The sequence below is a fragment of the Limanda limanda genome, chromosome 15 (genome assembly GCF_963576545.1).
Source record: "Limanda limanda chromosome 15, fLimLim1.1, whole genome shotgun sequence".
In the NCBI taxonomy this organism is placed as follows: Eukaryota; Metazoa; Chordata; class Actinopteri; order Pleuronectiformes; family Pleuronectidae; genus Limanda; species Limanda limanda.
Genome location: NC_083650.1, coordinates 9216436 through 9230921, shown reverse-complemented (window position 1 = coordinate 9230921; position 14486 = coordinate 9216436). Strand labels below are relative to the sequence as shown.

The following is a 14486-nucleotide window of genomic DNA, read 5'->3' as shown; positions in this document are numbered from 1 at the left end:
CATTGTAAAAAAACAAAACCCCAGTCTGAGCTTATTGCATACAACACCTCATGCTCTTGTAAAATGTGTCAGAGCAGCTATTTTTGTCGGCACGGGATAACCCGGTATGAATTTCAACAGAAACTTTAAGGTGGTGCATTTGTTTTAGACACTGATGTATTCCTCCAGACAGTATTCATCCAATTTTAGATCATAAATTGATAGAATTTCATAAGGCAACTTCATTCCATAAATATGGATATACATCATTTAACTTGATCAAGCTACACTGCCGGTTTAGCTGTCAAGATCTACAAAAAACAAATGTCATTTCTGTGCCCTCTTTATAAGTTTGGGTGTTTTTGTGAATATTCATCGCTCGCTTCCAAAGTTAGGAACAAGAGGCATGAGTCTGCTCCATCCTTTACGTTAAGCCGTTGAACGGTTGCGTAAAGAATTGCCTGTAAATGATTGCAAAGGAGTCAGCTCCAATAGCCAGGACATATGTCAAGTTAACATTATGGGAATGCACAAAGTTAGTGTCCATTTTATTATCAGTGCAGAAGCTTCAGGCCGTAAATCATGCTGGATGGCATATCAGATGAAAAGCTTTGTTCCTGGAATGAATAAGCTTTGGAGGGAGTACAGGTTGCAAGGTTCAGTCTCAACACTCCAGCATCGTGTAGCTTGGCAGATTTATATGATAAAAATCCTCCTGTGGACCTTTCATTACTTTTCATTTCCTGCTAACCTTTACTCTTGCTAATTCTGAGCAGCATCTGCGTCATTCAAAGCATTTAAGTGCCTTCTTCACATGAGTTATTAAAGGCATGCGGTGCAATATATGTGTATAAAAGTTCATCCATGTAACTGAAGAACAATGAGAACAATGACAGATGGTGAAGTTCAATGAAACACTTTAACACAGCCCATTTATTCATTTATATTGAAGAATTGATCGTACTTGAGTCATAGATCCAGGTTTTTGTAAGAAATAATTATAAATGTAAAATGTTGGAGAGATTGTATTCTTGAGTACAGTGCCACTTGATGGTCAGACAGACAGAATTAATAGGTAGATTTATAATATAATCTTATTTTGTAGCATCCTAATTGTCCAATACAACTAACCACAGATAACCATCGTGAATGGCATCTGATACCCTAATATTCATACATTTGAAGTATTGGTTAAATTTTCATGTTTAGAACAAAATTATTTTCAAGTTCATGTGTCTTGAAATATGAGGTTAAGATTAAGATACTTTCTTCTATTCTGAACAACAGCCTCCCTGAGTCCCGCCGACTTCTTGAAAGAGAAATAAGCCGTGAAAATAGCCTGTTCTTTCAATTTTTCTTCAGCAGACGAAGCAGCAGCAGCTTGCTTTATTTAATGCGTTTTAGACAGTGCTGATGGCTTAATGTACTTTTCAGCATCATCAGTTATCCCTGTGTAGTTCATCTTTTCTTTCACTGCACAGTCCCCTGCTGCAAAGCGCTGTTTCATTCTTGGATATCACTTGATATTTATATAAAGACCACAACCTTATTTTGCTGAGGCAGTGACATTTTCCATATATTATAAAAGGTATTTACATCGATGAAAAACATACTATAGAGCACACATATCATAAATGCCCTTGTAAGGTTTGGGGCATGTGTGACCATCTGTTGTCTGATGTAATGACATCATCCTTTAACTGTGACACATGTGGGTGAGGCTCCATATTAAATAATGATGTGTCACATTTTTTTTTGCATTAGTTTAATTTGATTACAGTGGGATCTCCGTGTCCTCTAGTTCTGTTTGAAATTCATGAAAGCCGATTCAAACTTCCTCATTTCTGTCAACAGGTTCAAATGATGTTTGAATGATCAGAAGTATGCAAATGTATCAAATGGTTTCATCCATCATCCTCCTTCACCTCCAGCAGATGAAATGAGTTTGTTTTAAATATCAGTTTAACCTGAGCCTTTACAGTTTATACACAAAGTAAAACGCAACCTATTACTCGGTGTTTATTTGTTGTTTTATCAACGAGAAATAGGGAACTATCATCTTCATTCAGGTGATGGCAACAACCCTTTGGAGGTTGAAAACTCTGGTTTCATTAAAGGCAACCACCCTTAACAGCAAGTACAATAAATCACCACAGAGAAGTGTAGACCCAAATCTGTGGGAGCAGGCAGCAGCAGCCGTGCAGCCAACCAGCCCAAGAGGTTCCTTCTCTTGTTTTTTTACAGCCTTTTGAGCATTTTCATCATTTGCAAATCAGCCTGGATCCTGCAGAGGTGCTGTGAGACGCTGCTTTAATTATATCTAAGATCGTGCAACGTTTTGAGAGGACGTAGGAGGACAATTAAGTTCCTGGTGTCGGATGTACTCAAAAAGATTGCAGGCTTTGGTGTGCTGTGTGCATGTTAATGTGTGTTTTGTGGATTTATTCTTTTTTTTGGGGGGAAATATCTGTCACCCCCCCCCTTGATTACTAGATTGGAATTTTCCAGCTTGTACAACAGCGAGAAAACTTTTGTATAATACGATTGTGGCCTTCTTGCCTTTGCCATGAATACCATCTGAATAGCTGATTGTGTCTCACTGCAGCGCGCTGAGTGATGTGGCATCTCCTTGAATCCACCGCTGTCAACTCTGCATCCACTTGACACAGGTCATTTTATTATCCTCAGAGTAAAAGGAGGTATTGTTGGTGGTAGAACATCTACCCACTGAGATTCCTACCTTCCAAGAATGGAATGAGCCTAATTGTTAAACTCAAGATTATGTGGTGGAATTTAGCAGAGTTCCTCCCTCAATACACTGCAGTGTTATAACATTGTACTTTATTTTTCATATGAAATGTTATTTTTGGATGGCTGTTTATATATTGACCCCTACAACTAAGAGACTGTGTAGCTTAAGACTGAGAACAGGGAGGGAGCTGCAGCAACTTGTGAGTGGGTTTGACATCTCAACGTTATTTTGCCGTTCATATTTTTACACATCAATTTGCAGTCAGGAAATTGTGTTTGTATCCGGCTATTTTTGGCAAATGAGCAGCCTGCTAAAGTGATGGGAAGAAATTGATGGTTTCACCTGTGCTGGAATTTGCCTAAATTTGCTGGATGGCACAGCGTTATTTCTATGCTCGGCATTGACAAAATAATGCCAAGGCCCCACCTCAGCTCAGAATGGGCATACTTATGACTAACACCCCATGCAGTGTGAAGAAAAGGTAAAAAACACTCCTGAGCATTTCATATCTGCGACTCTGCTTCTTGTTCGCTCAAAGAAACAGCTGCTGCTTTTATTTCCTTTGTATCTTCTACTCTGGTTTACTTTGGCAGAAATGCATTAGAAACAGACAGATGTTTTTCACATCAAATTATATCCAAAGTAATTAGAGGTTGTTAGGCATTTGAATTGCTAAGATGACACTGATATTACATCCCCCCTCAATCCGTGGCGGTTGTATTACACGTCTTTTAATCACTACAAGGTGCAGCGAGTCCCTTTGACAGCTGGTGCACGTTTGTACAGTGTCAGTTTATGGGAACATCAGTGAGATGAGTTAGGAAGCGGGCGCGATCAATAGCACATGACGTGTTCGAGAAAATGCTGTTATCAACACAACTTGTGTGAGTGTCTTTTGAGACAAATATCCATCTAGACTCACAATTTGACAGAATTTCAACTGTGCAATCACCCTTATACATGGTGACCACACACATTTTTTGTTAAACATTGTTTGTAAAATATCTCTAGGTTAGAATCATCCTCTTCCTCCTCCTCTTCATCATGTCAGGCACCACTTCACAGGCAGCAATGATTCACTGCAGAGGCTCTATTGTCATGACTACACACGATTTTAAAGATAGGTGCAAAATACTGCAATTTGTCTTGCATCTGAATAATACTTTACATATATTATTGAGGTGCTGGTCACTGTTTTCCGATTCCATGATAATCTAAAATGCTGCATTTATTTTTCATATACACAGCACAGAGTATGTTTTTTTTTCAAATATCTGAATGGCAATGAACACAAAGACTGTGTGTTGCTCACAGCAAGAAGCCACGAGCTGTTATCAGTGAAAATATATAATTTGCATTTGCATGCCGTCTGGTTTGCTGTGTTAAATCCAAGTATTTGTACTTTCTGTCGCAGCTCAGTCCGTCACACAGTCGAGTGCAAAAAGTTCTATCCATCAGCCTCTTCAGCAAATCGGACAGCGTTAAGAAGCTGTTAAGAGTCCTCACCATGCTCTCGCTTAGAAATGCTATTAGGGCAAATACCTGTTAAAATGTAAGGTCGTTAATAGAAACGGTCTGAGACCCAAAGGATTGGTCACATCTGGAAAACTGGGCCATGATTTCTTCAGTTATCTCATTCCAGAGCAGCTGCCTAAATTGCAGTGGATGTCCCCTGTTAGTCTTTGGAACATCCAAAACAGGAAAAACCCGGGCGAGCTGACACACGTGAGGCCCCTCTGTGCTTTAAAAGTCATCAGTAAGATATTAAAAAATATTTCTAAAATGATTAAAATAAGTAACCAGTGAGGTGATGCCCAGAGAGCGTTGAAGGGCTCTCATTTTAATGTGCCAGTAGAACATCAAACATCTACACGCACCTTTCCATTAAGCTTAAAACAGTTTCTTCTAATCAATGTTGTAAATATTGTAATTTTGTTGATGTGTTCAGCTACAAGTGGCGTCTATCGCACTTCTGTCCGTCCTGGGAGAGAGATCCCTCACACTGAAATCCGGAAATAAAGAATTGTCTTTCATCGGCTGAGTTTGTCCTTTTAAAACAGATGTTATCGTTTCAATTCATAGTCAAGTCAGGAGTTAACTGCTGGTGGATGGCCTTCACTGTGCTGTGGAACCCTGCTCAAATAATGAATAAGAATCATGGACTAGGCTCAGTGTAATTCCCATGTGACTCTGAGCTAACACCCAACCAACCAACCTTTTTTCATCCTCAACCTGGAGCCCTTTCAGAAACAAGCCTCCTCCCTTATCTGTTGCCATCGTCCACCGATGCCAACATCATTGATATTTGGGATAAAAGTGATTCCTCTGTGTTGTCTCTGTGGGGTTAGTCCAGTGTGAAGCACGGATCAGAGCTGCCGCTGACCAGAGGTGACCCTGACTGAGTCGCAGGCTGTTAAAGATAGAGCGATTTTTATTTATTGGGGGGAACGTGTGCACACACAGCCGTGCAAGGTGGAAGTCTGGGTAACACTTTTATATGTTTATATAAGTCTGACAGTTTCTGGCATCCTCTTGACTGAAGGGTGACAACAACTTTGCTGTGGGACTGAGAGAGGAAGGGGCTGCAGAACAGAGTGAGTGGTGGCTGTCACCACAGAAAAGCTGTGGTTCAATTAGCATGAGAAGGAAAGTAGTCTCTCCGAGCCCTCCCTGGTAATATTATCAGCGGTGTAATTTACGACAAGAGTTTCAAAAAGATGTAGCTCACCACTCAAGTTACGGAGGCAGATATATTTATGAAAAGCTGTGTTTCAGATTAATGAACCAGCAACAAGGACGAGGAGAGGGATGAGGGTCTTTTGACTTTTAAATTAAATTCTCAGTAGATCCATTTGTCAGACGGCGTTAAGCCCAAGTGAGACAGATAATTATAGGTACATGTGATCACAACAGTCACACACACACACACACACACACACACACATCAAACCAGCTAGCAGCAGACTCAGTCATTAATAGTAGCATAAAAATGCAGGAGTGGCTGTTATAATTATAATGCAAAAGCTTCCACCACACCTCCGTCTGGGCTCCTTGTTGAGAACGCAACAGTCTGAGTGACTCTGTGAAATGGACAAACCTGATTTCTGAAAGGATAAAGTACAAGATTTTATGGGCGGTAATTAAAAAGTCCATTAAAACCCCACCACCCTCTTAGGTTTTACAGCTGGTAGATTGGCGAGGCTTTTCAAGAGCTCACAAGTCGTTCATTATCTGAACCCGGTCACGTCTACTCGCTCCGAACTGAACTCACTTTGTGGGCGAGACATTTGAGGAACTTTGAAGAAGCACCAGCTCAGTTAGGCACGTTGTTAATTATACGTGAGAAGTTTTGGATGTGACATAGGGGATTTAAAGAAAATAAAAGTTGAAACACATTTTTGCTAAAATACATCGGAAAACTCAGAAAACGACACAACCACCTCTGATGATGCTGTAACTTTTCATGAATGCATCGTTGTTTGTGTTGATGTGAATTGTTCAAGCTCTTGAAGACTTTCATAAAGATGCATTGATTTCAATTTGATTAATAACGATTTATATCTAGGCACAAATTCCAAGGATTCATTACATCTCAAGATAATAAGGTCACCATTTTTAATTTGTAGATTAATGAGACAAGGTAGTAAATTTTAAAGCTAATTGAGTTTGATTCTCATGTTTTAACTGTTATAATATTAGAAAAGCAACTAAAATGTGCAGCTCTAAATAAAACAACACATGGTTTCAAGAACCAGTTGTAGGTGGTACCAAAAACATGTAGTAGTCTCCCCTGTGACCCTCAAAGAATAATCTATATAGAAAATGGATTGTTTTTCTGTTATTAATAACAGCGAAAGATGAGACATTGACAGACAAGGTGGTTTAATTTGATTGAAAGGCTAATTCTGTCTTTAATTATTTCTGCTTCAAACTGGTCACCGGGGATCCTGTGAAGTGGGTGTTTGAAACACACATGTCGACTTAATCACACACACACACACACGTTGTTTTCATGATCTTCTTGATCCATATATGTGTAAGTGTAAATTACAGAAATGATCTGAATGAAGGAGAACACCTCCCCTGACAGTGATGTGATTTGATCCTCTGGAAGAAAAAACGAGATTCACTCCGCTGGATTCGGGGGGGGGGGGGCTGCAGAAACTCTCACAGAACACTTTCACTTGTGGTGTAACAAACTATCTCTGACAGGTACTGACAAGCCAACAGCAGCTCAGTTTAATTAGTCAACGATGACATGACAAACCACCAACAGTGTTTGTTATTTTAGCCGAAGACGATGACGCTGTTCAGAACAGGCTAAAAGGAGAGAGCGGGGGCTGGATGTGCTTTTTCCACACTGATTAACTGCTGATGATAATTGTTGGACCTTAGTGAACTTGTCTATCTTTTTTGAACATAACTCACCACTGAGATAATATTTCATTTTCACTACTTTTGCTTTTCAACATTACAACAACAATGTGATGTCAGGTTGTCTGGATCGCTCTGAACTGCCAGCAGTCTAGGAGAAAACAGATGTCGTTGCTTTTTTTAGCAACGACAACTATAAAATATTTAGCAGCCTTTTTGCGAAAAAAAAGAAGAAAATAACCCCGCTAGGGCTGCAAGTGCACGTGAAATGCTGCTGATCTGCTTCTACTGTGTGAACACTGTGAAAGGCTTGTACATGATTTTGGCCACTTTTCTATGGGTTTCTAAATCAAATACAAATCAAATTTTTTGAATGTCTGAACAGCCATGTGACCCGTACTCAATGTGACTTTTACGTCTCCCATTCCTCATAGGTTTGCGCAGGTGATTGGGAGGGCAGCTCTTGTGGAGAGCCCTTGACATCTGAAAATTTGGATGAAATCTGTTACATTGAAGCCATTCACGTCACGATCCCACCGCTCATGGCTCTGACCCTGTATCCAAACACACACACACACACATGACTCTGTAGAGTAGTTGCAGCCATTGCTCCATCATTACAGCTCTGCTACTGATCATCAGCCTCCATTCGCCTGATTCCATGTTAATTAGTGACATTCTGTGCATGCGGCTCACATCAGGGCCAAGACCAGTTCACAATGGAGTCTGATACTGGCCACATTATAAAAGATAAGGATAAAAGCTACATAAATATCTGAACCGAGCAGTGGGCCTTGTAGTGTGGAGATAGTCTTATTATTAGTATTTCAAGACTGCGGCATCAGCATTTTTCCAATTTCACGCATCATTTGTGGTTGTTTATTGCTGCAGTTAAATCTCTCACTCTTGTATTGTTTAACACATCAGTTAATCTGTTAAACTTTGCAGTATGCATGCGGCTCTCTGATCATTTCCATTGAACCTTTGGAAACTGTAGTGGTGCAAGATTCCGATGCGCACCACTGATCGCAATTAAAATGCTTCACCACTGCTCCTCCTGGATTTTCCTCCTTTTTGGAGTGAACCACCAGTTATTTCATAAATCCTCTAATTTTGCCACTTAGGAGTCCAGCAATCCTCAGATTTAACCGGCTTTGGGAGCGTTGTCTCACAGGGCTGCCGCCGTGGCAAAGTTTAATCCGCCACTGATTAAAAGCTGTGGAATATGAACCATGTGTTGCTGCCCTCAACGACAATTATTATAAATTTTTTTGAATTTTACAGACATTCCATGTGGTGTTGTCTTCAGAGATCTAACGCAGTGTCTCCAAAGTCTTCACACGCTGCTGTGGAGTGGTCAGTGTTGGTGAAGAGTTAAAAGGAATTTGTTGAAATCTTTAAGCTGCAGTTTTATGTAGAAAAGAATGTATCAAAAAACAGCCGTCAAAGAGCTACAATGCTCCGCGGGGATAAACCTTTTATTTTTATTATATTCAGTTAAAGCAAATATTTTGAACGAGTTGTGCCAAAATCACCCACTGTGTTATCTTGTTGGTTTTCTTTTTGGAAATTAAAAAACATTTTCATTCTGTGGGAACAAAAGACTTTTGGAAAATCATTACAAAATATTTCCTTCTCTCCCAGCATGTTCTATTAGGCAACCATTAATACTGAACTGTAATAACAATACTCTGACGGTGAAAGTCTTTGTACAACAGTTCTGTTAATTAAATGGAGACTGCTCTGCCCTCACAGGTACAGTTCTGGTGGGAAACATGCAGATAAATGGTCGACCCCAAGACCCAGGCAGAACCATCTCGCTCGTGTTACTGGACAACTACGACTACTGGGTGATTCTAGACCCAACACGACAGAGGCTCTTTCTCAATAGCACCGGACGCGTGCTGGACAGAGATGTGAGTACACAACACTGATGGCGCTCTGCAAGTGAGAAAGTCATCGTGTCCCCGTGTTTCAAAGAATTATACTGAATCAATATGTATTTTCCATCATTTTGTTCTAATGTAGCTCTTTCTCTCACCTGCCTCATGGTCAAGTGCTCTATCTACACACAGTATCTGACTTTGTGGTAATCATATCTAAGTTAGTTATATTCATTTCAGTTCTATCAGGCTACTCTAAAAATACAGATTAGTCATCAATGTTGTAATTTCTCAGGCCATTCAAATAATGTCAATGGCATAAAACCTATTTAAATGTTTCATTTATATTGTGGTTAGAAGTACAAATGTTCTGTTATTGAATTTCAATAGAAATTTAAACTTAAAGCACTCATGCTATGAAGATTTAAAAAATGATTGTATAATTATCTGCCTCACAGGGGGCAGTGTTTTCATTGAGCTGCAGAACACTTCTTTCCAAATTGCTCAATAATAGCATATTCAGAATAATGTTGCTTACAGAATATTATTTTTTCAGTTGTGGTAATTTTTTACTCACTTTTGTGTCTTTCATTGAAGATTGTGAAAATGAATTTACATTAACACCTAAATATGCATTTAATCATTTTATCCAAAGCCCTCAGGGCTAATGAATTTGAATATGTGATGTGTTTCTCTGTTTAGCTATAAAGACAAGATACAAGCAACAGCGTTTCTGGCAATTTGTGTCAACAGAGCATGATATCTTACCCCTTATGCTAAATATAGCAACTGAATAAATACCTACAGACACATTTGTTACTGTCTGTATGTAATGTGTCAAGCTCAGTTCCCCAAGGTCTCCAGTCAACCTGCGGTGCATACAGATCAAGCTAAATGGTCCAGTATCAGGTGTGAGATGCGGGGGGGTTGGCACGGCACCAGGTGTTAAGTGTTCTGAGTGGTGTGGGAAAGAAGCTGTTTTTGAAGCATGCGGTTACATCAGACAGACTAAAGCCAGGGAGCTGGACATGAAGCTGCTAATGGGAATATCTCAGAAATATGGCCAATTAACGGGAGAAATGACAACAGCGGAGGAGCATGAGGGGGGAGGGGGGCGGGGGGTAGTCAGGCAGCAATAGACTGTAGGGCAAGTACATCCCTGCTTCTAAATTCAGACGCTGGCTGACAGGTAGTGGTGGCAACGAGACAAACTACTGAAGTCCAGTCAACATAGAACAGAACATGGCACACAGCAGCCTTAAGGAGAATACAAGTGCAGCAGAATATGCAGACATCTAAATGGTAGGAAAATTGAACAGGATGTGTTCACTTCCCTTTTTCTGATGAGGATACGATTCACCAAGAAACAAGTTAATTTAAGTAAATTGGTTCTGATGGCACCACTGGTAGATGTCTCCCCTCTTTCTTTTACCTGGAGTATCATTTGTATGTGTTGTTCATTTACTGAGGCTTAGAGTGTCGGGGGGGGGGGGATCTCAATTTATCTTATTATGACCCCAGTCACCTGTAGGACTACATGTTAGGGGGGGAAGGGAAATTCCAAATCAATATACAGCTACAACAGTATTTGATATATATTTTGTAATATTGAATGACATGTATTTCTGTTTGTCTCCCTCTCAGCCTCCCAACTCCATCACCACCATTGTGGTTCAGATCCAGTGCACCAATGAGCTGGTCGGTACCATAATTTTGCACGAGGTGCGGATAGTCGTGCGGGACAAGAACGACAACACTCCTCGCTTTCAGCAGCCGCGCTATTATGTGTCAATAAATGAGGTGAGGTGGTTGATTCTGATTCAAATCAATGTGATCGAGAAATGGTCCCATTCCAGGCAAAAATCGGTTCAGGCTGTGAATTTGGTATATTGATAAAATAATTCAAGTCAGTGTCCCAAGACGCAAGTGTCTAAATTTCCAAATGCCCCATCTGTGGCCTGCTGCATTGTGGGTTGGTTGCTATCTAGAGACAGCATGTAATTGTCCAACAAAAACCATCTGGAGTCGTTAGCGTTCTTTTCAGAGGTGAATATCAAGATGGTAGCATGCGCCTACTTGGGCGGGTGCACCATAGCGTGCACGAACTGATGGTGTGCTCGCTCGCTTTCACTTTTCAGAGAGCAAATCCTCCCTTATAATTGCAGTCCACAAAGGTGCAGGTGCATCTGGCTTTTAAATGGAATGAGAGACGGCACTCTGATGGGTTTATTGAGTGCTACACAGAAAATCACATTCATGAATAATAAAGAGACAGTTCAGTCACTTTCCGACCTTTATCTTTTGATTTGGACACGCCCCAAATGAATGCAGATGATGCACTTATATTATTCAAATGGAGCTCATTGTTTCTTTTGCATAAATTGTCTGATGAATGTCCTCTGACTGCCTGCAGCTATTCTATGTGGTCGTTAAAGTTTTGTTTGTTCATTTTTAGTGGCCGAAATACCAATTTCCTGCAAGATATACAGTCAAAATATTTGCTCTCTTTCCTCCAGGTTTGTCCATTTGACACAGACAGTATGTATTCATGTCAGCCAGTAGGTCAGAGGAGGGGTTTTCTTGCAGCCTGCTCTGCTTTCCTATATATAGGCTGCATCTGTAGAGCACCAGACGAGACAACCTCTTCCCTCCGAAACAAACCCGCATCACCAGAAACGATTCAAGACCACGCATCACAAACGCTGACTTTATAGTCGTGTGTTTTCAGATTAGAAGGTAATTCCCCCGCTGAGTTCCAGGCAACCGCGTCTTTCGTCTGCGTTGTTCACAGCTTGTGGAACCTGCGTGTTCAGAAACCCCTGTCACAGCGTGTTATCGTAGCCATATGCAGCTGCCCCAACAGTATAGTGAGTCATTCTCCATCGCTGTCAACTTCTCCTGTGAACAAGCACGACTGCCCACTGCCTGGTCCTGTGGACTTTGCCGGGGGCTCTGGGGAACAGCAGCGGTTCTCATACTTGCTTTTTGGTTATTTTGTCAGCAGTGTGCAAAACGCCTTCAGTCTGCTGCTGACTGCAACGTTTTACCAGTTTGATTTTTATGTTTTCTTTCTTTTTATGCTAATAGTGCGGGGTATGTGCATGGGCTCTCTCTGCTGTAAGTAGATGTTGTAATCACTGGGGACTGTTTGAGCCGTTGACCTTTTTTCTTCATATCTCCCTCCAGCTCACACCAGTTGGAACGACCATTTTCACTGGCTTTGCAGGAAACAACGGCGCCACCGACATTGACGACGGGCCCAACGGACACATAGAGTACAGCATCCTTCACAACCCCAATGACCCGGTATATGGACAAGTCACGCCATGATAAACACCCTCTACACCATTGTAAATTTCTTCAACAATCATGGCTTTTTGCTCACATGCACCTTCCTTTCTGTCTTATCACATGGACCCGCTCTCTCTTTCAGGCCTCTAACGGCACAGTGAGTGTCGCTAACACCCTGTCAGGACACATTACTCTGGCAGAGAGGCTAAACTATGAGGAGAGAACCCGCTACCTGGTTTTAGTCCAAGCCAACGTAAGTGAACCTTTTCCTTTTTTCTTTTTCTTTGAAGTTGTCTACCTCGGCATTGACCTTGAAGTAAAAAGACTGATATCTGGAAATTTGCTTTGTTTTAAATCATTTGCTTTCACACATATTCTTTCCACAAACTCAATCAATTAAATGTGTAGGTGATAACAGCCTCCTGAGTGGGTTTAGTTGGCCCATAGGAGCCCATATGCACGTTGATAATCCCCTTTTAATGGCCTGATAACAATCAAACTGGTGGTATGCAGCAGAGCCTGATCATTTATCATTTAGCCAATAAGAATTAGCCAAAATGAGCCTTTCACAGGCATAATGGTATCAGCGTTTATTTACCCTTTTATTTTACAGAATAAACAATGCAGAAACGATTTTCATTTATTTAATCTTTATTTTCTGAATTCAAGTTGTATACGTCTGGTTGTATTTGTAGTTATTTGTAATAAAGATTACGGTTAAACTTTGAAAATCAAGCCTTACACAGAGTAACATTATTTTCTCTGCATTTTCAGTTATTTTAGGTTGTAGGTTGTTTTTTTTCCAACAAAGTCATTAGTTGCTTTAATGAGTTTAACTTCTTACACCACATAATGTCTCCATCCAAATGTCTTTTTTCAGTCTAGGTCTGATGTACATCCTCTTTTACAAGTGTTGTCAAATTATTTGTTCATTCTCTGCTTTATCAATCGTGAGAGGTTTGCTTTTTCTTTTTGACACGTTACCAAAAACTAATTACAGATCACTCATCTCAAAAACACGTTGTTTCACTTTAATTTAACTGATACTAATTCACGGTTCAGGGTCAGCGATATTTAGACTGAGGAGATTGAATCCTCTGAGGTTTCATAACAACTTACTGTTTCAATCAAAATGAACTGAAGCTGCGTGAAAGCTTGATTAACAAAACAGTTATTATATTGTAAATATGTCCCATGATCCTCTTATCTGAACAAGCAGTGGTCAAATGTTAAACCGTATGATGTAAAACGGGAGAGTTAAAGCACTGCAGCACAGATAATCATCGAGCAGTCAACTCATCTCCCATTCTCTTCATTTTCTGCTCGAGGGAGCAGGAGACTCGGCTCTTTAGCCTGGTGAGGGGTCCTCCAGGGATTTAATTTTCTCTTGGAAGAGGACATCTGAGCGGGGAGAAAGAAGCAAGACATGATATTTACTAGGATGGCTGCGCTGCTTGTGTCAAGAGTTCAATTACACTGACAACACAAATCTTTAACTTCTCCAGCTACCAAACCGGTGAAGCAACAGTTCCACAACAGGATGATTTTAAGGATATATACTGTGTGTATAATTCTAATTACTTCTGTAAAAGAAGGAAAGATTGTGTGGACGTTGAGGACTAGACCTGTTCTATCTGGTTTTAAGTGGTTGGTTGTTGGATATGTTTGCATTATTGCATCTTTTCCATTCCAATACATGAACAAGTGCTACTCAATTAGCTGTCAGCCAAGGACATAGTCTTAGTCTTTTTTCCTGTTTTGTTTGTTGATGTTTTTATCTTCATGATATAATCAAGGTTTTACTTACTGCATATTGTAAAATAAATTTGTATTTAGCAGTGATTATGACCTCTTGTGACACCACTATTTTCAAAACTTCAGCTAACCTCGTATAAATGTACTGATTAAAAACATGTATTAACTTCAGAAAAATATGCACGTATAACATTCTACTAATTAAAGTCCTCCAGTAATCTCCTCTGCAGCCAAACAAATGACGAGAGAAAAAAATCTTATTTCCTGACTGAAAGCTTAGATATAAACACAGGTGTAATATATGCTGAAGAGCAGCTTTTATAGTTTTACATGTTATATTGATTTTAGCTTGAGTGTTGTGTAACACAGAGCGACAAATCATTCGGGTGTGGGGACGGCTCCCCATCACCTACCACGGTTCAGCGGTTGGCACGGTTGCCTCATTAAAGGCT

The 14486-nt window shown here is 40.3% G+C and overlaps 1 protein-coding gene across 1 annotated transcript in view; it reads left to right on the top strand.

Moving 5' to 3' along the window:
• The window catches only part of LOC133020718 (protocadherin-15-like), a 137472-nt gene that overhangs the window by 24885 nt on the left and 98101 nt on the right, over positions 1 to 14486 (top strand). The window contains exons 4-7 of the mRNA XM_061087409.1: positions 8861 to 9021; positions 10633 to 10788; positions 12175 to 12294; positions 12422 to 12532. Coding sequence (XP_060943392.1) covers positions 8861 to 9021; positions 10633 to 10788; positions 12175 to 12294; positions 12422 to 12532 — 548 coding nt within the window. The remainder of the gene's footprint in view (positions 1 to 8860; positions 9022 to 10632; positions 10789 to 12174; positions 12295 to 12421; positions 12533 to 14486) is intronic.